General features: G+C 38.7%; 2 protein-coding genes and 1 long non-coding RNA gene across 4 annotated transcripts in view; 1 reads left to right on the top strand and 2 right to left on the bottom strand.

Moving 5' to 3' along the window:
* The window catches only part of LOC121951959 (myosin-7-like), an 11656-nt gene extending 7141 nt beyond the window's left edge, over positions 1-4515 (bottom strand). The window contains exons 1-17 of the mRNA XM_088086078.1: positions 4379-4515; positions 4200-4249; positions 3658-3869; positions 3396-3539; positions 3146-3302; positions 3022-3049; positions 2831-2939; positions 2593-2685; positions 2448-2511; positions 2262-2360; positions 2051-2154; positions 1812-1950; positions 1589-1707; positions 1342-1491; positions 1034-1204; positions 634-943; positions 211-281 (exon numbers count right to left, since the gene is read on the bottom strand). Coding sequence (XP_087942204.1) covers positions 211-281; positions 634-943; positions 1034-1204; positions 1342-1491; positions 1589-1707; positions 1812-1950; positions 2051-2154; positions 2262-2360; positions 2448-2511; positions 2593-2685; positions 2831-2939; positions 3022-3049; positions 3146-3302; positions 3396-3539; positions 3658-3858 — 1959 coding nt within the window. The 5' untranslated portion in view covers positions 3859-3869; positions 4200-4249; positions 4379-4515. The remainder of the gene's footprint in view (positions 1-210; positions 282-633; positions 944-1033; positions 1205-1341; positions 1492-1588; positions 1708-1811; positions 1951-2050; positions 2155-2261; positions 2361-2447; positions 2512-2592; positions 2686-2830; positions 2940-3021; positions 3050-3145; positions 3303-3395; positions 3540-3657; positions 3870-4199; positions 4250-4378) is intronic.
* The window catches only part of LOC148188031 (uncharacterized), an 18783-nt gene extending 9382 nt beyond the window's left edge, over positions 1-9401 (top strand). The window contains exons 4-6 of one of the 2 annotated variants that reach the window (XR_015778251.1): positions 5878-5982; positions 6294-6391; positions 8564-9401. This is a non-coding gene — a long non-coding RNA (uncharacterized LOC148188031). Of the gene's footprint in view, positions 1-5877; positions 5983-6293; positions 6447-8563 lie in introns of both variants that reach the window. The other variant, XR_015778252.1, reaches the window with a different exon arrangement.
* LOC121951960 (myosin-7-like) lies at positions 8536-25389 on the bottom strand. The gene is made up of 39 exons (XM_088086077.1): positions 25251-25389; positions 25104-25142; positions 24708-24920; positions 24326-24469; positions 24027-24183; positions 23898-23925; positions 22462-22567; positions 22283-22375; positions 22139-22202; positions 21958-22056; positions 21756-21859; positions 20092-20230; positions 19891-20009; positions 19610-19759; positions 19308-19478; positions 18908-19217; positions 18691-18764; positions 18378-18583; positions 18172-18295; positions 17545-17681; positions 17179-17434; positions 16772-17014; positions 16506-16682; positions 16259-16404; positions 16049-16139; positions 15575-15964; positions 15346-15472; positions 14642-14760; positions 14346-14542; positions 13923-14106; positions 12720-12885; positions 12499-12623; positions 12116-12424; positions 11818-12021; positions 11394-11690; positions 10872-10976; positions 10572-10667; positions 9573-9707; positions 8536-8652 (listed from the first exon to the last, which is right to left on the bottom strand). Exons 3-39 carry the CDS (start codon positions 24906-24908, stop codon positions 8632-8634), a joined length of 5814 nt encoding a protein of 1937 aa, XP_087942203.1. The 5' UTR covers positions 24909-24920; positions 25104-25142; positions 25251-25389; the 3' UTR covers positions 8536-8631.

Here is a 25389-nt window from a genome sequence, read left to right as displayed (position 1 = left end):
GGGAAAGTATGTAGTAAACAGTAATGTTGGTAAATTATTACCCTGAAGAAGTTTTCTGTCTTGATAGCTTTTTCCCTCTTTTCAGTTATGCTGTTTGAAACAAACCTTGAACCTACATGTGATGTGCCCACAATTATATTCCTAACTTAGATGTGTCAGCAATTGGCCAATTGAAAATATGAACAGAAAAGAAACCCACAAATAGCATACCCTGTGCAAAGCTGATACTGTCTGAAAGGATGAACCTTTCTTCTTGCCACCTTTCTTTCCACCAGCATCAGCTAAAAAGAATAAATAAAAATAACTTTAGTAGACAAAAAACTGTACAAAAGCTATACAGTAATTGAATCTATATCAAGATGTCAGTCATCGTTAACCATTATTGTAAGATTTAGTAAATTTACATTTATTTTAACTAGTGAGTGTGAACATACCTGAATCAGCTCCAGCATAATTGGCAAAGAGCACAGATAACAGCCCTTTCCACTGTCTAATAAACTAGTGTACAATTCATTAGGCTTACATTAACAGACATAGGCATAAATTATTCAGTCTTGCCTGTCCCACTATGATTAATTTAATAATACAATGACATTCCCAGTTGAGGTCAGTATATGTTCAGTTTGTTCCTACCTGAATCAGCTCCAGCATAATTGGCAAAGAGCACAGATAACAGCTTGAGAGTAGACTTCTGGTAGAGTCCAACCACAGTCTCATTCAGAGGATCCTTGTTCTTTACCAGCCAGTTGTTGATATTATAATCAACAGTTCCAGCATAATGAATCAGGGCAAAATGGGCCTCTGCTTTCCCTTTGACAATTCTGGGCTTCTGGAAGTTACTGGATTTCCCCAGGTGGTTGTCATAGAGCTTAGCTTTAAAGGTTGCATCAGAGGCTTTGGGGAACATGCACTCTTCTTCAAGGATGGACATGATACCCATGGGCTGAGGGGACAAATATACAAATGGTGAAAAATCACAATGTTTTCAATCAGTCTTTATGTTTGTTGAACTATCTATTATCTAGTCTCTCACCTTTTCAATCAGGTCAATGCAGGCCTGCAAGTCCATGCCAAAATCTATGAAAGTCCATTCAATGCCCTCTTTCTTGTACTCTTCCTGCTCCAGCACAAACATGTGGTGGTTGAAAAACTGTTGCAGTTTTTCATTTGTGAAGTTGATGCACAGCTGCTCAAAGGTGTTGAACTGTAATGAAAAGTGACAAAATTTTTGTCATTGTTATACTCATATTTTTGCCAGCACTAAATTGAAAAAGGTGGAGTTGAATAAATTAATTAGTCCATGCGATATACATTACATAAACTTAAATAGAAGAAACTCACATCAAAGATCTCAAATCCAGCAATATCCAGTACACCAATGAAGTACTGACGGGGCTGCTTGGTGTCCAGGGATTGGTTAATTCTCACCACCATCCACAGAAACATCCTCTCATACACTGCCTTAGACAGTGCACCAACTGCATAGTACACCTACAAAATATAATACATGGAAATACATGACAACTTCTTAGTAAAAATTTTCTGTTTTTTCATTTGGAGCCTAACCAAAAAATTCCTATTCATTCACCTGAGCAACATTTTGTCCCTTGGTGACCCACTCATTTCCTACTTTGACTTTTGGGTGACACAGACCTTTGACAAGGTCAGCAGAGTTCAGGCCCATCAGATATGCAACTTTGTCAGCAACTGTTGAGAAATTGTGGTATTACTTTATCAAGGTCATCATCATTCTTTTATTCCTGATTCTCTCATTACCATCGTCAGTAGTTTTTTCAAAACTCATCTCCCACCTTCAGTGCCATCAGCCTCGGCCTGCTCTTCTCGCTGCTTCTGCTTGAACTTCATATTGCCATGATGCATGATGGCACCAGTCAGCTTGTAAATGCCATTCTTCTCTTCTTGAGTGAAGCCCAGCACATCAAAGGCATCCTGAAAAAAAAACATAAGACCAAAAATGCCTGGCATTGGTCAGTTGATAATATGGATTAAAAAAATCTTTTTTTGACTGGGATTTAAAGATTCAGCTCACATCAGTGGCCATCAGCTCTTCAGAATCATTGATAGAGGCTACTGTCGTCTCTCCCTGGGAGATGAAGGCATAGTCATAGGGGTTGTTGGTAATGAGCAACATTTCTGAGAAGAGATTGATAATAAATGTTTTAAAATACATCACTGTATTGAAATAAAGTAGTAACTCTTAATGGGTCTCAAGATTAACAGTGTTTTTGTGGGATACATACCCAGAAGTTCAGGCTTTGCCTGAGACAAGATCTGGTAGAAAATGTGGTAGTCCCTCTCAGCTTTGAGCTGGAAGGTCACACGAGACTTCTCCAAAAGGTCTGTTAAACAAATCAGTTGTTATTGTTGTACACTGATAAGCAGAAAGGTTATACCTTCAAATTTGTTAAATAAACTGTATTACTTACAAGTTTCAATATCAGCAGATGCCAGCTTTCCTCGGTTATCAAAATGAATGCGGATAAATTTACCCTAAGAGAAAGAGAGCCACTCATATTAGTTCAGTTGATTCCCTTCAATTTAAAAATGATTTGCAATCACATAGAAACTCACAAATCTAGAGGAGTTGTCATTCCTGATTGTCTTGGCATTCCCAAAAGCCTCCAGAGCAGGGTTAGCCTGAATGATTTGATCCTCCAGGGTACCCTGAGATTGTCAAATAGAGACAAAACTTCAGTTTTTTAATTTTGGAAAACCTCTAAGAAAAAGAACTTGACTCACTTACTTAAATGGAATAACTTCAAATTAATAATTTGGTTGTATCATTTAAATAAAAATGTTTGATACATACCTTCTTTTCAGCAGCTTGATCTTTCTTCCCACCTGGGACAGCAGCAATGCTGGCAAAGTACTGAATAACACGCTTGGTGTTTACTGTCTTTCCAGCACCGGATTCTCCACTGAGTGGAAGACAGAAAGTTTAAGTCCAAGACCTATTAGTCTTAACTACTGAAGAGATTGTTCTCTTGCTCTGTGACTTACGTGATAAGGATTGACTGGTTTTCTCTGTCTGTCAGCAAAAGAGGTTTTCAGATTATTAGTAAAAATTGGAATGACACCAAAGCTAAATATTTGAACAAAAAGAAGACTAAAATAGATGATTTACCAGTCAGCATGTACTGGTAGGCATTATCAGAGATGGAGAAGATATGAGGAGGAGCTTCACTCCTCTTCTTTCCTCTATAAGCAACAACCACCTCTTGGTTGTAGACTGGCAGCCACTTGTAGGGGTTGACAGTCACACAGAAGAGCCCAGAGTAGGTCTGCCATATTAAGAGAGGGATAGACAATAGGGGTTTCATATGCTAAAATGTCTTTTTAACAGAAGATAGTTACAGATACGGCAAGTGTCTTACGTATATCATCCATGCTGCATAACGCTCTTTGAGGTTAAACAGCACAGCAGGCTCATGGAGAAAGGTGAACATCGCCATGTCTTCAATTTTATCAAACTTTGGCGGGTTCTGAGGGTGTATGTCACACTCTTTCACCGTCACAGTCTATGAAATAAAATGAAACATTTTGCAGTCACACTGACAACATCCCAACCAGATGCTTCTCTACAACTATGTACAACTATGTATCAGCACTCTCCTGCTGAACCTAAAATGTATCTACCTTTCCATGTTCAGTCTGGGCAGTGACTTTGTCACCGTCACGACTCGTGATGGATGCCTTGACGTACTCAACCACGGGGTCAGGAACGAAGCATTCCTTTTTCATGTCAAATGGACGAGTCTGGGCCTCCAGGCGCTCCTTATCTGACTTTCTCAGATAAGAAGCAGCCAGCCCAAACTCTTTCATGGCAGCATCACCCATTTTTCAACCTGCTACGGATTTTCAGATGTTTAGCCATTATTGATGATAGTGTTTTCATTAACATGAAGCAACATGTAGAATTATAGCAGAATGTGTACAGCAGGGCTTGTGTCACAATTTTCCATGCAGTATACTAGCCATTGACATATCACATGGGCAGTGATGACAAAGTAGATAGTACTATCACAATACTATAGTATTTGTATAAAAATCTCTTTAGTATACAAATCACATTCAGCTCATGTATCAATTAAACTTTAACAGCTGCAACACTGACAAAAGGTAAAACTATTGCTGTCATTAATAAAGTCTTATCAGACAGAATCAAAGGTGGATTTTACCTGGGGTTGGTTGGAGTTCAGAGAAAACTAGGGTCAACCAGGGTCTTGCTCTTCAATCCAGATAATAAAGCAAAACATTATTGCATTACAATTACAATAGCATCACCATGTGTTACTATTAGCAAAGATATTTATGTGAATTATATTTCTCAAATTTACACAAAGCATTCTCTACTTACTTCAGCAGACCCCTGATATAAATGCTTTGCTTGCCTTTGACTCTCAACCTTTAGGCGAGTGAAGAGATGCAGCCCTGTAGCTGACAGCAGCCCATCCTCCATTAATAAAGGTTGTTTATCCACCAAATAAGGGATGAATTTTTGGATAAAGGTTTCACTGCTGCTATTTGTTGCTTCACCTTGTGACAAACAAGGCGAGGACAATACATGGTACAAAGAAAGGGGAGGGGAAGAGTCTGGGATCAGGGACAGGCTTGATATCAAGTGACCTTTATTTTATCCAGATAAATCACAACAGGTTGTTTTAAGTTTTTACTAGCAACTGACTTCATTCAGTGAGGTCTGTTGAGCATGATTTCATAGTCAGTGTTTAGCTTTGTTTGTAGTATTTTATTTCTATATTATGTATTTTACTATTATTTAGTAATTTACAGAGTCTTTCATACTTTTACAGAGAATTCTAATGTTTAAAATTGTATTGAACACCTTTTGTGTCATAAAGTTTTTTATTATGAGTGATCAAAACTTATTAGGTAATGAAGAATTAAATCAACTGATGACTTATAACATGAACCTGTTATGCTCATACAGTATTTTTAGGATTATGAAAACTGGAAAAAAGAAAACATGGCAATCTCTTTAAATTTGCATGGTGGAGACAAACAGAATCATCAAAGATCCTTTTTCTCTTTTTTTACAGTACCAGTAGATTCTGTGTGTCTCTGCCAAAATCCCAAACAAAAGGGTGATAAACAGGAAAGATTAATGTCTTAATAAGATTCAATCAATGTGTTTTGAGAGCAGCTCTGGACTTGTCAGGTCAAGATCCTTAAACCAAAAGTTCAGCCCTGGTCATCCATGTGAAGGTGAAATGCATTTCTGCAGCCTCTGCTGAGACAAGTGTCACAGCTGTTGTAGACTTTGAATTATCACTCATCACTGTTGTGCCCAGCTAGGTCTACACCCTTTGTCTCATGGTGTCGTCATGGCATTGTTCCCTTTCCTTTGGCCTTGAGGACAAAGATAACCCTGTGAAATTCTTGTCTGGATTTTTTCTCTCTGATTGAGGGGCAGCGACGTAGCTAAAGTGCGGTATCTGATGTCCTGATGGATTAAGGGTAACAGGTGCAAGGCACTGAAAACACCCTTACTCTTTATTCTAGACCACAAGATCCATATATTTACCTTTTTGTTCTGTTAATCATTTGTTTCTGTTGGTTTAAATCTGTGTAGTGTATACAAATTCATTTCCTTCTGATACCATAGCCTTTTCTCGGTTTTCATTTATATAACAACAATTGAAACACATTTAAATGAACTCTGCTTCCAAGCGAAAAAAAGAAAAGCAAGTTGATGTTCTTGTTTTGTCCTTCTCTCATGAAATATAGAAATCTGTCGACTCTCAACCTCAAGTAATGATGTATGTATGCACTTCTATGGATGTTGTGAGAGTCGATAAGAATTTGCTTTGACACTGTTGGCCTCATTCTCATTCTCAGCTGTCCATATCCCTGTGGAAATGTTCTGTTTCGAGTCTCCTTCCTGGCTTTCATCCCTCTTCTGGCATTGTTATGGGCACAGAGTTGCAGCCAGACTCCTCTAAGGTGAGGTCAACTGTTGACCGTTAAAATCTTTGATGGAAAGAACAAATGGTGTCACATTGATATGCTATTATTGCTTATGCCTGCTAATTGATCCTGAAGTATGTCTAAACATCCAGCTCTGCGTGTTAAGCAGTTGACACAGTGGAGCTTATAGTACAAAGGTCATGATGTCAAGAGGTTGTTAAGTAAAAAGGATCAGCAGAAAAATAAACAAGGACATGGCTTGCATAGTTAGTGTTAGCATGTGGATGACAAAGAATAACACTATGCAATTTATTTTTTATCCTATAATCCCTCTGCCAATATCAAAGACCTTGGAAGGACCGGGCCATATGAGATCAAGGTCAACATGCAGTGCTAGACAAGTGTCAAGCTGATCTCCACCCGTCACTTAGCTCCCTCTAACAGTGTAAGTACTTGAGCATCAGTACCTCCTTTACACTGCTGCAAGAGAGTCAAGTACGGTAAGTCATAGATTAACCTACTGTAGAAGGTAGCTTTAGTGTAGACAATAATTATTAAATTATTTAATGCAATTAGATACTACAGTTTAATTTCAGCTTTTTATTTTGTTGTGTTTTGTTCATTTTTTTTTTGATGTACTAATTGTATTTCACTGTATAAAATATAAGTTTCTAATGACTGCATACTCATCGAAGCACTAACCAGCACTCAGTGTTACATTGTTTTACTGCATGTTACTTAATCCAGTTGGGTGGTGTAGTTTGAATTATAAGAACATTACTGAAGTAGATGAACTATGTTCTGCTATTATGCATCACATGAGACCATACAGAAATATGTAGAACAACTACATGGGAAGATTTTACCACTTTATTGTTGTAATTTATGCAGAAATTTGATAAAAGATGATAGTAAATTATAATTCATTGGAATTGACTAGATTGTCAAATTCTATAGATATCACCCTTAAACTATTGTGTTATGTTAATGCTATAATATGTATGTTACCACATGCACAACTAGATCTGTAAACCTTAGCTCCACTAGATCTGTAATGTAACTGTAATCTGTGAACCTGGATCTGGGTGCTGACTACACTGAACATCTAAAATGCCAGTGCAGATCTAATTTATTAAAAGGCAGCATCTTCAGACATGTTTAATGATGTCATTTCCACATGAGTACATTTATAGAGATTCCAAAAAATGTTCTCATCTGGTTCGAGTCTCCAGTCAGTCATATGTGATTGACAAATATTACATTCTGCAGCATCTACTACATCTATATCAAAGGATTTTCTTTTTTTTTTTTTTTTAACATTTTTTAATCAAGAGTCAACTTTATCACTAGGATATTTTCAGGACTTTCAAAAGGGTGAGGTAATTTCAAAAGTTTGTAGTGCCGTCCAGAATAGGGCAAGATGGATGCACTTTACAAGTACACTGGCAGATGTATTTTTTTTTTTGGCAGTCTATGTAAGACTATGCAACATTAAGATGAAATATTTTTTATAGTGTTTGTGTTATTACAACACTTACAGGCCTGTTTATGATGTAGAGGCAAACATAACACCTCAGTACATTTGTTCAAAGTCTTCTTTGGTCCTCCTTATTGTTTATGGCGTTGACTGTGTAAAATCATTTTCAGGCTGTGTGTAACCACAGTGGGTTTTAAAATGCCAATAAAATTTCTATGCCCTAAAAAAATATATTTAATTGCAATAGAATTACAGTTGCAACCGATGCTTCTCCTAGTACTTTACACTGAAAGCATTCCATTGAAGGCTAGCTGACAGATTTATATATAGTTTTATTGCTGTGGTCAGAAAGAGACCTTTCCTAACTAATATACAATACTTTTAATAAAGCCAATGTTGTTCCCATTTATTGTTAACCTGATGTATTATTCTAACCCTAATTCAGTCATAAATTACTACCAAGTTACTATTTAGGTAGGAAAACAACTGGATTTTTTTTTTTTAAAGACTACAATTAGTCTAACAAGTAATGAAAAAACACTGTCAGATTATCAAAACCATCTCTGCAATGATACAGAGTGTCAGCACAAGGTGGCAGGAGTTGCCCACCTAACATTAGTAAGGAGTTGATTGGCTGCATGTACTGTTATTATGGCAAATTTTTGTCCTAATGCAAATGTATGAGTGGCTTTTTGAGATTCAACCATTTGACTCTTGCTTTTTCTGTAGATGTTTATTTTAAGAGTACATAAGACCATTCACCAGATATTCTCAAAATAAGTTAGTTAAACTACACTCAACCTGTGCTGCTATTGCTGAGTCTAAACTAAATTAAAAGCTACTGAAATGTTACAAATAGTCAACAAACTATCTGCAGGCGGACGATTCCAATAAGGTGTTACCAGTTTTTTCCCCTTTCTTTTGTGCTTTCTAATGCCCAACCTTCTTCATTTACTGAAATAAAATTACCAGTGGGTGATTGTTTTCATTGGTTATGAGGTGAAAGCTGGTGAATTTAACATACACATTATATGACAGGTCTCCCCACTGCCCCTGCCTCTCCAAGTTATGTGATGAATTCTGCGTGGTTGAAATAAATGAAGACACATTAATTTGAATGCATTTTGCTTTATTCTACAGTTACTTTAAAGACAAAGGGGACTACAGCACAGGAGATCCCAAAGGTCTTAGAGGGCCATCTGTGAGTTTCACTCTTCATCTAGCCCTTTCTGTGATGGAGAATGATAAGAGAGCGGACAAAGAGAGACAGATTAATGACAGAGGACCAACAACACTCAACAAGTGGTACCAAAGGTAACTTGACTAAAGATGTTACAAGTTAGTGATGTGACAATACTACATGAATACCATTCATTTACAGTAGTATGTTGGAAAAGCATTTGAAATGCTCAATTATGTTGAATTTGTGGAATTAGATAATTTTTAACTTTTCCTAGTCCTAAATGTATTTTGAGAAAAGCAAAAATGTTTAAAAGAGTGGGTAGGTATGCCAACACAGCATCAGCATTAGCATGTTTTACACACTGCATAAGAGCTATTAATATAGTAGAAGATGTTTACCAGCAAATAATACGTACATTGTTTGTACATGTATGTATGTATCTATATAATTCTATATATTATTTGGTTTATTTAGAGTGTTTATTGACGTCTTTGCATTCACAAACAACACTCTTTTAGAGTTTTATGTTTAATTATAGTTATTTAGGGATGTTCTGGAGAACTAAAGTTTAAGACGCTAATCACAAGCTGTCCGTGTTCGAGTCTGGCCGAGGAGAGGACCTTTGTTGTATATTGTTCCTGATCTCTCTCTCACCTAAGTTTCCCCTCATATCTTAACTGTCAACTTACAGAAGCCTAAATTACCCCAAAAAATGCATTACCACTAACCTACTAAATTGCACTAATATAACTTACCAAATCCATAAAAATTAAAAATAAAATGGATCTATACAAAGACTGGTCTGATTTATTTGCTCTAATTAAATATGATCAACATTTGTCATTACTGATTCTGCTTTCCAAATAAAACGAATGACACTAAAATGGTATTGAGGATGATTGGAAAATAATTTGCAATATTGTGAATGTAGAAGGGCAGTACATGAAATGAAAGGTAGCTTCTCACCTTAGAGCTCACATCACGGCTCTTGGCCCGCAGCTTGTTGACCTGAGACTCAGCGATGTCTGCTCGCTCCTCAGCCTCATCCAGCTCGTGCTGCAGTTTACGGAACTTGCCCAGATGAGTATTGGCCTGCTCCTCCTACAGGAGTCACCAAAAACACAGACCACAAAATTCTATTACTACAAGAGACAATGAACCCTGATGAATTGACTTGAGGCCACATGGTCTCCAGTTAAAAGGGTAAAAACTAGGGTTGTCAGATGATTTAGTTTTTTAATTGTGATTAATTGCAGAATTTATTTAATTAATTTCGTTTATACATCACGTAATCACCTTTTTAATTCCATTATTTTGCATTACAAAACAGTTTTGAAGTCCTTTTGACAAAGCGAAGCAACTTACCAAAAATTCTTACCAAAATGTCTTGATTAGGAGTCAAATCAAAGCAAAAAACTACATAGGACTTGCATATAGTGGGTTTGTCTGTAAAGGGGAGACTCATGGGTACCCAAAGAACTCATTTTCATTCAGATATCTTGAGGTCAGAGGTCAACGGGACCCCTGTAAAATGTCTATCCGTTTTTCCATCACCAAAATTTTGCCTAAATTTGGAGCATTATTTTATCCCCCTACTAAAACTAGCCTTACTAGAAGCTAGGATCGCATGCTTGGTACCACTGGATTCCTACTGGTTAACAGTATTATCACTGTAGCTTTAACACTCAGCCTGGAACAGCCTCATAAAGACGCAAATAGGCCGCCGATTAATGCAGTTTAAAAAAATACTAGGTATAAAACAAGTCACAGTAGACGTTGAGATGTTCCCCAGCTAAAATTCAAAACAGCTTATATTTGAGTGGTATTTAGAATCTAGTAATGTATAATGTGATAAAAGCAAAGCCTCACTTTACATTTTGCAAAAGGGAAGTAAATTTGATTCCTTGAAAAAACAGTGTATAGAGTTTGATCACAAAGAAGAGGTGATTCCCAGCCCATACTTACAGCCTCCTCTGCAGCTCTCTTATAGGCTTTGACTTTCAGCTGCAGTTTATCAACCAGATCCTGCAGACGCACCATATTCTTGCGGTCTTCCTCAGTCTGTATAGATCAAGGGAATAGAAAAAAAAGACTCACAAGATTGATATGGAGCATTCAGTTCACATCTTGATTTTAACAAAAAAAAACATTTGGATTGGTTTAGTACATTGAGGACATTCATAGTGTTTTGTTGATCCATGCATAAAGGGATATTTGTAAGCAGTCTAATAACATTCCCATTAATAGGATGCTGTATGTTGATACCTGGTATGTGAGCTCTTTGATGCGCCTCTCATATTTACGGATTCCCTTGACTGCTTCACTGCTCTTCTTCTGCTCTGACTCCACCTCGTTCTCCAGCTCCTTCACCTGAAAACATTAACATTAAAAAAAATTGTAAATTCAGTGGTCCGCATGGAGATTAGATCAAACATGCATAAATCAACATATTTTAACATTGATCAGCAAAATCTGCACCTCTAAGGAGCTTAATAGCCAATTTCAGCTTTTGATTTCATGGCGTGGTTCTATCTCAAAGCTCTCATAAACCCACTGTACACTACCTGCCTATAATCAAACATTAGAAAGACAAAGTTAGCGACTACCCAGTGCAAACTTAAGACAAGTTAATTTTCCTTAGGATTTGGCTTCAAATACTGGTATGATGGTGGAATGATCATGTCCTCTAGAGTTCAAAACTATAGCCTAATAAAATGAAAATTAACATTGGTCCCACAGATGTACTTGCAGTGGTGCAATATTTTTACATTGGCAAATTTCTCTTACCCTGGCCTCGAGCTTCTGCACCTGCTTCTTGCCTCCCTTCATGGCGATCTGTTCAGCTTCATCCAAACGGTGCTGGAGGTCTTTGATGGTTTGCTCCATGTTCTTCTTCATACGCTCCAGGTGAGCACTGGTGTCCTGCTCTTTCTTCAGCTCCTCTGCCATCATGGCAGCATCAGTAATGGCCTTCTTGGCCTTTTCCTCAGCATTCCTGCACTCCTGCACCGCTTCCTCCACTTCAGTCTGAAGCTGGGAAGCGTCAACCTCAAGTTTCTTCTTCTGGTTTATCAGGCTGGTATTCTACATATTTTTTGAGATGTGATATTTTGAGAAAAAGTTTGTCACATCAGAAATAGCAATGCTTTCAATTTCTTTTTAATATCCAAAAGCCAGTCAGTCATCTTTGGTCACTGCAATAAATAATTACCTGTGAGTGCAGTAGCTGCACCCTTTCACTAACATCCAGCAACTCTTGCTCAGCGAGTCTACGACTTCTCTCAGTTTGCTCCAGAGCAGCCCTGAGCTCCTCCAGTTCAGCCTGAAGCAGGTTGTTTCGCCTCTCCACAATGGCGATGTTTTCCTTCAGATCATCATTGGCCCGAGCAGACTCATCCAGCTGAATTTGGCAATCCTTGATAGGGTAATACCAACCACATTAATCCTTAGAATCAGATTGTATTGAATGAAGTGTCTTAAGAAAGTGAGACTTCCATACTCTAGTTTACCTTCAGATGTGCATGAACAGATTTAAGTTGTTTCTGAGCCTCAGCTGCCTGCCTGTTGGCCTGGCTCAGCTGGATCTCCATCTCATTGAGGTCTCCCTCCATCTTCTTCTTCAAACGGAGGGCCTCGTTCCTGCTGCGACACTCAGCTTCAAGAGAGCTCTGCAGGGTGTCAATCGTCCTCTGCAGGTTCCTCTTGCACTGCTCCATCTCCTCATCTTTCTCTGTCAGTTTGCGTTCAATATCAGCTTTGATTTGATTGAACTCAAGCTGGGCTCTGAGAATCTTACCCTCTTCATGCTCTAGGGAGGCCTGGTGGACAGGAGGGTACAGAGTTAGGGTACAGTTTACTCTAAGATCATTAATTTATCAAAGAGGGCATGTACCTCAGCTTCCTCAAGAGCAGACTGGATCTCCATTTTCTCCTGTTCCAGTTGTTTCCGTAATTTTTCCAGTTCATGCATGTTCTTTCCACTCTCACCAAGTTGCTCAGTGAGGTCAGAAATCTCCTCTGTGGAATGTCAAGTGTGATTAAGATGGCTCTACAGTCTGATTTATAAATTATGTCTACAGAAACTTGGACACAAATCATGGCAGTAGACATTACCCTGTAGGTTCTTATTCTCTCTCTTTATGGTCTCTAGATGATCCAGAGACTCCTCATAAGAGTTCTTCAGTTTGAAGAGCTCAGTGCTCAGAGCCCTGGCCTCTTTCTGAGAGCTTTCCAACTCACACTGGGACTCTTCGTATTTCTGCTTCCACTCAGACAGGACCTGCAAAGGATAACCAAGCCAGCAATAAACGCATGTGCCAGTTGCCTGGAGAAAAGCCGAGTTCTCCTTGCATTAAAAAATCTCCCATTATTGATAAGAGCACTCCAAAGGGGAGAACATATCCTTACTCTAAACAAATTCTCTGTAACTTTTAAACATATTAAGACTGATAGAGAGTTGTTCTCTTCACTTGAAACCACTGTTTGCATCTTTTAAAGATGACGTGAGTTGTGGAAAAGTAAGGAAAATTTGTGAAATGATTTTGCCCATTTATCTCAGTATATACTATAGTGTTTTTTTAAGATTTTACCACTTTGGGACACCAAAGTTTGACTTTTTCTAATTTTACACACAGCTGTAACAACCCCAATCAAGGTTCCTTTGAGCAATGGACTTAACCACTGCTTGAGTGAAATTGCCCTGATGGTATCCTGCAGTTGTGCAACCCAGTTGCCATGAAAAAATGTTGGCATTTTATGTTTCAGCAAACCACATTACATTTGTACATTATTTTGTAGTAGATACATTGAAAGTTTACCTTTCACATGTTGTTAGGTCAAGGCACAAATACCTTATATTATAATTATGATATTATGATTCAGAAAAGATCATGTTTTGGCTTAAAATCACCATGTTTGATAGTACAAAAGAAGTTGGAAACGTGGCCACTGGTTGCTGTTTTTTAATGGTCTTGAACAGTGGCCTGCAGCATGTCAACTATCTTGCCTAAATGTTAACTCATACACTGTGTACCTTTAGAAATGCTGATATGATACGTATGAAACGTACAAATATAATGTATCCCTGTTTCGCAGAAACATACAATGACAGCACTTTCTTCTGGCAACTGGGCTGAGTTGTACTGGGCAGTGCCAAGAGGTGATTGTATGTAAAGATGAAGTCTGACACTACTGTAAATAGTAAGGTAAAAGGTCAAACTGAATGTTAATCCTTGGTGTTTCTGTTGATATAAAATTTCGGAGGCAACACCGGCAATTCATGCTTTTGGTGCTCATCAATACTTGGTAGTATTTCACCTTGTCAAAGTTTCTTTGCTTCTTGTCCAGAGCAGCAGCAGCAGCATTAGACCTCTCCACATCCACCATGAGATCTTCAATCTCATTCTGCAGCCTGTGTTTGGTCTTTTCCAGAGATGAACATTTAGCGTTCACTGCTTCAACAGCCTCCTCAGCCTCCTGCAGACGCTGAGCCAGCTTCTTCCTTTAGAAATGGATCATGTAAATATATTAATTTTTCTGCATTTGCGCTCGTTAAATAAATTATTTGAAAAGGTCAACCAACATGAATGGCTGCTCTGTCATCTAACAGACAAACTTTTTGTTCGTCTTACATTTTAGTAGGAACATAATACAAACAAAAAGCTGATCTGCTAGACGAGGAAAAATGTGTTTTGAGGAATTACATGTCATATCATGAGCTTGGATCTCAAACTTTCTTACTTGGCCTCCTCCAGTTCCTCAGTTCTCTGGATGGCATCAGTTTCGTACTTAGTTCTCCACTGAGCCACCTCTGAGTTGGCCTTGGACATGCCACGCTGCAATTCAGCCTTGGCCTCCTGCTCCTCCTCATACTGCTCCCTGAGAAGGTCACAGTCATGACGAGAAGACTGCACTGCATGGGCTAAAGCATTCTTTGCCTGTGGAAACAAAATGATATGAATGAGTATCACTGTAATACATTTTAGTTAGCAATAACCTGTCATGTGATGTTGCTATGCACTGAAACTTCATCTCACCTTTGTCTCTTCTTCCAGTTGTCGCTTGAGGTCTTCAACCTGTTGGGTGTAGGACATTTTCCCTCTTGTCAGTTGAGATACCAGAGAATCCTTCTCCTCCAGCTGCCTTGAGAGCTCACCTAATATTGGCAAATGCATAATATTATTTTAAGTTTCCCCAAGAGACATTGTGAAAGAAGTTCACAAAGAAGTTAACTTAATAAGAAATGTTGTCTGGTTTTCCTAGTATTCCCAGCTGGCACTGAACCTCAATTTGACAATGGTTTCTCAAATCACACAGACATTAAATGTTGGTTAAATGTCTAATGACATTTGAAATATTGACAGTTTAGTGTAGAGATCAACATTACGACATTTGAAGAAGTTAGGATTTGATCTCCATACCTTTAAACTAAATGACTTTTGGCATGAGATGGTTGGAAGACACTGGATTTTGGTTACTTAACAACAAAACTCAAATCAACAAAAAATCATCAGCATCTGTCACCATTCTGTGTCAAATTGATGTTGGCATTTGACCCTGTCCTGACATTGAATTTTGGTAACCTGATGTGACAACCTAAGTTCAACCAAGTATCCCTCTCTGACAAAGTTGGTGGCCAGCTGGGTCAATGATTTTAAAATTTGGGGGGGTATACAAGAAATTTGTTATCAATAGCTATCAAATACTGTATCATTTATTAATTATTCAAAAAAATATGTACCATTTTCAGTTTGAAGTTTAGCTCTTTGCATATTGAAGTCATTGATGCAGCGTTGCGCCTCTTCAAACTTGGTCTTGTATTCATTCATCTGATCTTCCATAGTCCTGCATGTCTTCTCTAGATTCGTCTAGATTCAAAATAAACAATGCAAACATTGCTATCATACCACACAAACCCATACTTCTGTTTCATCAACATTAGCAAGAAATTAGCTGTCAGTTTAGCCAACCTTTGTCTTCACAATATGTTCCATATTGGAGACAACGTCATCCAGCTCCAATCTGAGCTCACTCTTCTCCTTCTCCAGTTTCTGCTTGACTCTTTGCAGGTTGTCAATCTGCTCTCCCAGATCAGCAACACTGTCAGCTTGTTTCTTCCTGAGTGTGGCAGCAGTGGCTTCATGCTGCAGAGTGGCCTCTTCAAGGTCTCTGCGGAGTTTCAGGAACTCAGCCTCCCTCTTCTTGTTCATCTCAATCTGGGCAGATGTTGCTCCACCAGCCTCCTCCAGCCTCTCACTGATCTCCTCCAGCTCTCTGGCCAAGTCTGCTCTCTGCTTCTCCACTTTGGCTCGGGCAGCTCGCTCTGCCTCCAGCTCTTCCTCCAGCTCCTCAATGCGGGCCTAAAAAAGGCAGCATTTTTTAGTTGCGACGTGCTCTTGAGTGTTTTACCAAGTGTGAACCTTTACACATTGATCATCCTTTACCTGGAGCTCCTTCAGTTTCTTTTGAAGCTGAATTGTGATGGCCTGCTCATCCTCAATTTTATTGTTGAGCTGATTGACTTCAAAATCTTTCCTGTGGCAAAATACAGTAGTTAGAATAAGTGGTCATCTGTTCTCCCTGTATCTGTACAGCTTTTGTGTACGGTATGAGATAACGACACACTGTAAATACAGTAAAATTATGTTATTTACTTTTTCAGCTGCTCTTCAAGTTGCTGCTTGTCATTTTCCAGGTCCATTAGGCTCTCTTGGGTTAATTTCAGGTCCCCCTCTAATTTCCTCTTAGCTCTCTCAAGGTCCATCCGAATCTTCTTCTCTTGTTCCAATGAACCTTCAAGCTGGGCAAGATCATGACAAAGTCAAACTACTTTCTCTTTTATGCAGTATATAATTGGACTAAACATTTTAAGTTTGCAACAGTAAGTAGAAGAATTCTCACATCATCCACTTGCTGCTCCAGCTTAGCCTTGGCCTTTGTCAGAGTGTTGGCTTTGTCTTCTTCACTCTGCAGATCATCCAGCGTTTGCTGATGAGCTTCCTGTAAGGCTTTCTTTTCCTTGGTCAACTTAGCAATGATTTCATCCAGAGCAGCCATCTCTTCAACCAGGTTTTTCACCTGGGAAATTTGTAATAAGTATTGAAAAGTTTAGAAATACGGGACTTGTTCAGTTTCAGGAATTTGAAATAGTGGAGTAATTGTCATACCTTGTTCTCAGTGGCATGCTTCTCTTTCTCCACTTTAGCCAGAGTTAATTCCAAGTCGTCAATGTCTTTCTTCAGCTCAGAGCATTCATCCTCCAGCTTCCTCTTCTTAGCAGTCAGTTCAGCATTCATCTCCTCCTCATCCTCCAGTCTTTCTGTCAGCTCTTTGGCTTTTGCTTCCAGTTGAATTTTGTTTTTGATCAGCCCCTCACATCTTTCCTCTGCATCTGCAAGATTATCTTGCTCCTAAAATGACATGGTCAATAATTTGATAAATATGTTAACATAAAATAAGTTGCGATTTACATGAGGAATATAAAGTATAAATAATTTAATCTAATTCATATGCTACTGTATGGCTATGTTGCCATTTACCATCAAAATATTAAGAATGATGTCATTAGACTTACAGCCTGGACATGGAGCTGCAGGTCATTCTTCTCTTGAAGAAGAGAAACCATTTTCTCCTCTAGTTCCTTCCTCCGAGCTTCTGATTTGGCATAAGCCTCTTTCAGCTTCAGGAATTCTTCCTTCATGTTGGCCATCTCCTTTTCTGCCTCAGCAGATCTCAACAGAGGTTTGATCTTGAAGTACAGCTTCATCCAGGGCCAATTCTTGACCCCCATGAAGGCACGGATGTTCCACTGGATCACCAAGAGTGCATCTCTGTCAAAGACACGCCAAAATTATTACTACCATGTACATGAAACAAAATCTTTAGGATAAAACATAATTTACTTGGCTTCAATTAGTTTTAAATTCCTGATTCATCTGACCTCCTTTCAACAATCTTCTGGAATTCCACTCTTGCCAGCAGACCTCTTGCTCTTGCTTGGATTCCAGTTATGATTAGTGACAAACGGTCATCCCTCATCTCCTCCAGTTGCCCAAGAAGACCAGCCTTGAAGAACACCTTAAGGAGCGTGTTTATATCCAGTTGGTGTTAAGCACAAGGACTTTAAAGCAAAAGGACTGTATAACTTGAAAGAAGAATTAATGCCTTGTTCCTCCTATAAATGTAAAGTGAACCTAAATGATCCCTTGCTCAATGCAACGCACCTGAGGATTTTGAAAGGTACAAGATTTGGTCCAGAATAACCAGTAGCTTATTGTTGCCAATATTAGTTCAGATAAGATGTTTTTTTTTAATTTTATTTTATTTTATGTTTTTTACTTGTATAGCATTTTGTGCTACATTAAATGAATGAAAAGTGCTCTATAAATAAAGTTTGATTTAATTTGAAGATTGCTATATAAGTTGTTGACTGTGTTAAGACTCTTCTTGACTATTCTCCTTTTACTATTGCTACAGTGTTACCAGTATTTGCATTCACCATCATTCTGCAGTTTACTATAGAGCATTTGTAAGACATGAACAGAACTTTTTCTCTTATGTGAATTACCTTGGTGTGTCCAAACTTGTATTGATTGTGGTCAATATCCAGAGACCCAAGAAGTTTCTCAGCTCCTTTTTTGCTGTCAATAAACTGACCCTCAGGGATGGCAGCAGGATTTAGGATGCGATATCTGGAAAGAGATTGGAAAGAATATTAACATTTCCTTTGAGAATTATTTAGCATGTGACAACATTCGACTTATCAAATGATACCTTTGTTTGAAATCTCCATAGAGGATCCTGTTGGGGAAGCCCTTTCTGCAGATCCTGATGCCTTCCAGCACACCGTTACAGCGCAGCTGGTGCATCACCAGGGGGTTCTCCATGGCCCCAGGAGTCTTGGTCTCATTGGGGATGATGCAGCGCACAAAGTGAGGGTGAGTAGACCTCAAGTTGGTCATCAGCTTGTTCAGGTTCTCCTGTTAATATGAAGAGGCATACATTAATACATGTTGACTGTTGAGGAACACTGCATCATACAAAATATAATTTAACAATCCATAACCATTTGCAACTTTTTACAAACCCTGTGCAAGGCAGACACTGTCTGGAAGGATGAACCCTTCTTCTTGCTTCCTCCTTTGCCGCCCTTTCCACTGTCTAATAAACCAGTGTACAATTCATTAGGCTTACATTAACAGACATAGGCATAAATTATTCAATATTGCCTGTCTCACTGTGATTAATTTGATAATACATTGAAATCCCCAGTTGAGGTCAGTATATGTTCAGTTTGTTCCTACCTGAATCAGCTCCAGCATAATTTAAGAAAAGGAAAGATAACAGCTTGAGAGTAGACTTCTGGTAGAGTCCAACCACAGTCTCATTCAGAGGATCCTTGTTCTTTACCAGCCAGTTGTTGATATTATAATCAACAGTTCCAGCATAATGCATCAGGGCAAAATGGGCCTCTGGTTTTCCTTTGACAATTCTGGGCTTCTGGAAGTTATTTGATTTGCCCAGGTGGTTGTCATAAAGCTTAGCTTTAAAGGTTGCATCAGAGGCTTTGGGGAACATGCACTCCTCTTCAAGGATGGACATGATACCCATGGGCTGAGGGGACACATATACAAATGGTGAAAAATCACAATATTTTCAACCAGTCTTTATGTTTATTGAACTGTCGATAATCCAGCCTCTCACCTTTTCAATCAGGTCAATGCAGGCCTGCAAGTCCATGCCAAAATCTATGAAAGTCCATTCAATGCCCTCTTTCTTGTACTCTTCCTGCTCCAGCACAAACATGTGGTGGTTGAAAAACTGTTGCAGTTTTTCATTTGTGAAGTTGATGCACAGCTGCTCAAAGGTGTTGAACTGTAATGAAAAGTGACATTTTTGTCATTGTTATACTATTTTTGCCAGCACTAAATTGAAAAAGGTGGAGTTGAATAAATTAATTAGTCCATGCGATATACATTACATAAACTTAAATAGAAGAATCTCACATCAAAGATCTCAAATCCAGCAATATCCAGTACACCAATGAAGTACTGACGGGGCTGCTTGGTGTCCAGGGATTGGTTAATTCTCACCACCATCCACAGAAACATCTTCTCATACACTGATTTAGACAGTGCACCAATAGCATAGTACACCTAAAAGAAAAATCCAACCTTTTAAACATTACAATAAATCGTCCAATTTGTGCACTCAGTGTTTCCTCATTCTGCTGTTATGCTTTCAGGAACTCTTTGCAATATATACACCGCTTGTGTTTCATTCTTACCTGCTGGACATTTTGTCCCTTGGTGACCCACTCATTTCCTACTTTGACTCTTGGGTGACACAGACCTTTGATGAGGTCAGCAGAGTTCAGGCCCATCAGATATGCAACTTTGTCAGCATCTGAGAAAGCACATATAAATGTAAAATCTCCTGTTTTATATCCTGTTTATCAGGTCTCAGGGCTTTAAAGAACCTCTCCCACCTTCAGTGCCATCAGCCTCAGCCTGCTCCTCACGCTGCTTGTTCTTGAACTTCATATTGCCATGATGCATGATGGCACCAGTCAGCTTGTAAATGCCATTCTTTTCTTCTTGAGTGAATCCCAGCACATCAAAGGCTTCCTAAATGAGAAGAGGGGCAATACATGTAAATTTACCTTTCGCATATTATCAGGGTATGCAATAGTATGACAGAGATCCATAGGATAAGAGTAATAGCTGAAACTGACATCAGACATCCAGATTCAAATCATTTTTGTGCTCACTGAGGAACAAGCAGACTTGGAAGCCATCTGCGTTTTGCCTGACTACTGAAAGCCTCTGGGGGCTATGGCCGATATTTCTGGAGATCCGGTATAGCCAGCAGATATCCCAGCTAAAACTTCTTCTCCTGTGCACCAGTCATTGAGTTTAATCTCTAAAAATTGAAATTGAAATCTGCAGATGACTGCATATAAGAAAATAAAATACCTACTATAAAACTAACTTTTTGTCAGATGACAGCCAAGGGGTTCCAAGTCTGCATTTTGGCCAGTGTGTTCAGCCTCTCCACACAGACTTTTTACCTGACGCTCAAAAGTGACTAGTCCATACTACTTGGTAGGTTTGGGTGGATCATGGTATACCTGGTATACCACGGTATACCAGGCTATTTAGAATTCCAATATCATAAAAAATATAGACCCTTATCTTTCTATTAATTTCAGAGACTTTAATGAAAATGCTTTGTATGTAGTGTAAATCACGTGCCACCAGAGGTCAGTGTGTTGCAACAGTAAGCTGAGTTAACAGCAGTGGTTGAAGAGAAGATTACAAGACTGTAAACAGCCGAACCACACGGCCCGTGTCGTGCCCACAACAGTAGAGTGAGCGCAGAGAGACTGTGAAAAAAAAAAGCTTATTTCACATCTCACTCTGTAAATTAAGGGATTATTTCGACCAAACCAGAGGTGGTGATTGTTGAAAAAAGTGGAATAAATAAACAACTAACAAGAATAACCAAGATGGTTTTGGTTATTTTTTTTGAGTCAAGTTTGAATCAAGTGTTCTCTATGCTAAGTTAACAGGGCAATAAGCTAGTCTTTTGTCAGTAAAAGAGAGAAACATGAATTAAGAAGGTGTGCAGTTGTTCTTCTGTGTTTAGTAAGGAAAGTTAGATGTAACAATATAACCTTTCTTGGCATTATCCAAATGTAAAATGTATTTATTTTAGTGAAAATAAGAGTTTGTGGACAGTATCATACTCACTGGTTGGTGGGAGATGGGGGGGTGATGTTGTGCCACGCACTGATACCATTATGTACTGTAAACTCTGGTGGATTTCCAGGAAGGTATTAAAGGACAGAGAACGCCCAAGCCTACTACTTAGACTACATACAAAAACCAGAAGACTTCCGATAACAGAATCTTTTACTGTTGCCTACAGATGCTGCATACATATTCAGCTATCTGTTTATTAAGATTAAGGACACAGTAATATTGGGTTAGGTGACAATAAGCTTCATTATCCAGTAAAAAACAGCTAGATGCGAAATAATATGCAAAAGCAATACCAATAAATTTACCAGCTTTCTCAACAACCCTTATTAATTAACTTTAACTATTTGGGCTGTTTTATGAAAAGACATTTGGGTTCATCCCTACTCACATCAGTGGCCATCAGTTCTTCAGCATCATTGATGGAGGCTACAGTCGTCTCTCCTTGGGAGATGAAGGCGTAGTCATAGGGGTTGTTGGTGATGAGCAACATCTCTAAAAAGCAAAAGAAAAATGTGACATTTTGTATTCTAGAGATACAGTGACATTACAACAAGTAGTTGTTACTGGTCCAAAGATCAGTTTTCATTTACCAAGCAGCTCAGGTTTCTTCTGAGACAAAATCTGATAGAAAATGTGGTAATCTCTCTCAGCCTTCAGTTGAAAGGTGACACGGGACTTTTCCAGCAGATCTGTAAAGACATTTGCATCATGTAAGTGGTGGGATCATTGTGACTATATGAATGTGCAAAATACCGAGAAAAGACTGCTTACATGTCTCAATATCAGCTGAGGCCAGCTTCCCACTGGCTGCAAAGTGAATTCGAATGAATTTGCCCTAAAATTCATGATGACAACAACAAAAATATTAAAATAAATGAGGTACAAAGGGGTATTTTATTGCGGACAGAAACTTACAAATCTGGAGGAGTTGTCATTCCTGATGGTCTTGGCATTACCAAAAGCCTCTAAAGCTGGGTTAGCCTGAATGATTTGATCCTCCAGAGTACCCTGAAAGACAACAGGAGTGCAACATTTGTTCAAATAGTCAAACACTAAAGAAAATAATAAATATTCTGTCATTTGCGCATTATAACCTTTTTCTCAGAGCCTCCCTCCTTCTTCCCGCCTCCTGCTGCAATGCTGGCAAAGTACTGGATGACTCTCTTAGTGTTGACAGTTTTCCCAGCACCGGATTCTCCACTGAAGACACAAATTGAATTGTTTTGATAAATAGGTGACATGTTTGTTTTTTTTTAAATAGCTATCATCGCTTTGTATTGGCCTGATGCAGATAAAAAAAAGTAGTGACAGCTTCAAGGGTTTGCTTCTAACTAAATCACATGACTTTAAACCTTTCCATAAGAATGCATACTGAGTTTTGTTCATAGTTATGAAGTTCCTTGCAATTAAATCAGTTATTTGATTTTCTTGCTCATATTTAGCTTTTCTAGTTCACTTAAGCATTAATATGCACGTGTTCCCTTATGTTATACCATTTAAAATAATACATATATCACTGGGATTAACTGGAGCATATCAACAAAACTCATAAAACCAATGAATAATACAGCATTTTATGAAAGGCTGCAAGATGCCACAATAGATACTATTTAGAAGTGGACGTAGCACGTCTGAAAAGTGAAGCCAATATGGAAGTGCCATAAATCTGCATTCTTTCTAATGGCCAGCAGGGGGCAATTCCAACTTTTCCCCAAACTAAGTGCAGCTGTGTTTAAGTCTATGCAAAAGTGACCCTTTTTCTCTCTTGATTCAGATTCCCAGTAAACATTTACCTAATGAGATCATGGCCTCATACACTAATTTCAAGTCTTCTTCAATACAGCATTTGGTTCATTTAGTAATTCATGGTCAGAAAAGTAAAATAGACAATATAACAGGAAATGCTTTAGGGCTTGGCTAATTTGTACCTTGTCAGTCTACAGGAAACTGTCAACCGGGATAGAGGCATAGTACTCCCCATAAATAACCAGATATCTGCAGGCAGCAATTACAAGATTTTTGGTATGGGAAGCATTCTAGTTTCCATTTGTAGTCATAACAGTTCGACCAATCAAGTAAGAATGCCAGGTAAACAGTCTATGTGGAGAGCAAAAGAGATGGAATTCATTGGTCGAAATACAGTCTCGGAATCTATTGGCTATAGTTTGATGATGGTTTAGCTTTATAAGGAAGAAGTCTTGGCCTAGATATCTGCTCGCTGCACTGAATCTCTGGAAATGTATCGACCTCAGATGATAGCTGATGGGTTCATACATTTAAAGCATAGCTATGTGTATTTTCGGCATGCTCTCATGCAGTATTGTTACTTCTGGCTCCAAAAAGCAACATGGCAACGACCAACATGCAAAATTTAAGACTTTCAAACATTAGTCAACAAATCAATGAGTAAAGTCATGGTGACTCATCCACTTCACTTACACAATCTATGGATGCCACTTGGTAAAATTTTCATAGCATTATATAATTCTTAAATCATATACTCATATTAAGGCATGAAAATATAGCTTACGTGATGAGAATTGACTGATTTTCTCTGTCTGGAAAAGAGAAGAAAGGATCACTTAAATGGATTCTAGGACTCCTCAGCATTTCTAGTCTTCAACTTTCTGTGAAAATTTGATAACTGAAGGTAAATTACCAGTCAGCATGTACTGGTAGGCATTATCAGAGATGGAGAAGATATGAGGAGGAGCTTCACTTCTCTTCTTTCCTCTATAAGCAACAACCACCTCTTGGTTGTAGACTGGCAGCCACTTGTAGGGGTTGACAGTCACACAGAAGAGCCCAGAGTAGGTCTGTGAGAATGAAAAAAGAAAACAAATAGTTTTTAAAAGATACAATAATTTTTAGCCATTTATATGTGAATGTATCATGTACTTGTACTATAGAAGAGGGGTACAACATTGGACTCATAATGTTTCAAAGTTTTTAACTCACATAGATCATCCATGCTGCATAACGCTCTTTGAGGTTAAACAGCACAGCAGGTTCATGGAGGAAGGTGAACATCGCCATGTCTTCAATTTTATCAAACTTTGGCGGGTTCTGAGGGTGTACGTCGCACTCCTTCACTGTTACAGTCTGAAAATGGAAATAGTCATTGTTATTACACTGTTAACCCTGCAGAATTTCAGCTACTTTCAAAAATTACACGTGCTATTTGTGGTAATTCACTACAGAAAGGAGCATCATTGGTCTTTCTACTTTTTCTGCTATGTATGACTAAAGGACAAATATTTCTGAATCGCCTCTTGCATTGTTGTGTCTTAGTTAGGGAACCAGTTGCATCCAGGGCAGCTGCGCCTGCCAGCTCACTGACCTTCCCCTTTTCAGTCTCAGCAGTGACTTTGTCCCCCTCACGGCTGACGATGGAAGCCTTCACATACTCCTCTTCAGTATCGGGGACGAAGCACTCCTTCTTCATGTCGAAGGGACGGGTCTGGGCCTCCAGACGCTCCCTGTCCGACTTCCTCAGGTATGGGGCTGCTGCGCCAAACTCTTTCATGGCAGCGTCACCCATTTTTCACCTTGTCTACAGAAAATAATCTTAATTGAAATTCAACTGTTGAGCATGTATCTAAAGCTAGGATAAAAAGAACGCTAATATAGAGCCAGCTTTGCATTTGTTGATTTATCGAATATTGTTTTCTTTTCCCGCATCATCAAATTCAATGTCTTTAAATCAAACACATTTGAATTTTTCAGATGGTCTTACCTTTCCAATCCCTACCAAGGAGACTGAGGTGTGATGGTCCTGAGGGAATAAGTAATGGAAATTGATGACTGCAGTCCACACCAACACAGGTACTGCTTTGGTGTCAAAGTGTAGTCTGATTTGTAAGCTATTGTCTCTGTGCCTTACCTTGAGATAGAAGGGTGACCTATAGGGGCTTTCACCAAGGGTTCTCTTTATAAACAAAGCCTCTCCGCCAAATATGGAGGAGCGTTCAGGGTCCAGGAATGTTATTGTGTCTGCGTCGGGTTGGGGGTGCGTAAAGGGA

This window comes from Plectropomus leopardus, chromosome 12 (assembly GCF_026936395.1).
Source record: "Plectropomus leopardus strain MGB_pleo_1.0 chromosome 12, ASM2693639v1, whole genome shotgun sequence".
Taxonomy (NCBI): Eukaryota; Metazoa; Chordata; class Actinopteri; order Perciformes; family Serranidae; genus Plectropomus; species Plectropomus leopardus.
This window is presented reverse-complemented; position numbering and strand designations above follow the sequence as displayed.

Bases quoted from the DNA above. Each gene is read 5' to 3' on its own strand.
- LOC121951960 (XM_088086077.1), bottom strand. From the start codon at position 24,908: ATGGGTGACGCTGCCATGAAAGAGTTTGGCGCAGCAGCCCCATACCTG. The intron at 18,584-18,690 runs GTTTGTAAAAAG...TCATATTAACAG, and splicing joins CAGTGTCTGCCTTGCACAGG to GAGAACCTGAACAAGCTGAT. The intron at 15,473-15,574 runs GTTGGCTAAACT...TTTTGAATCTAG, and splicing joins AACATATTGTGAAGACAAAG to ACGAATCTAGAGAAGACATG.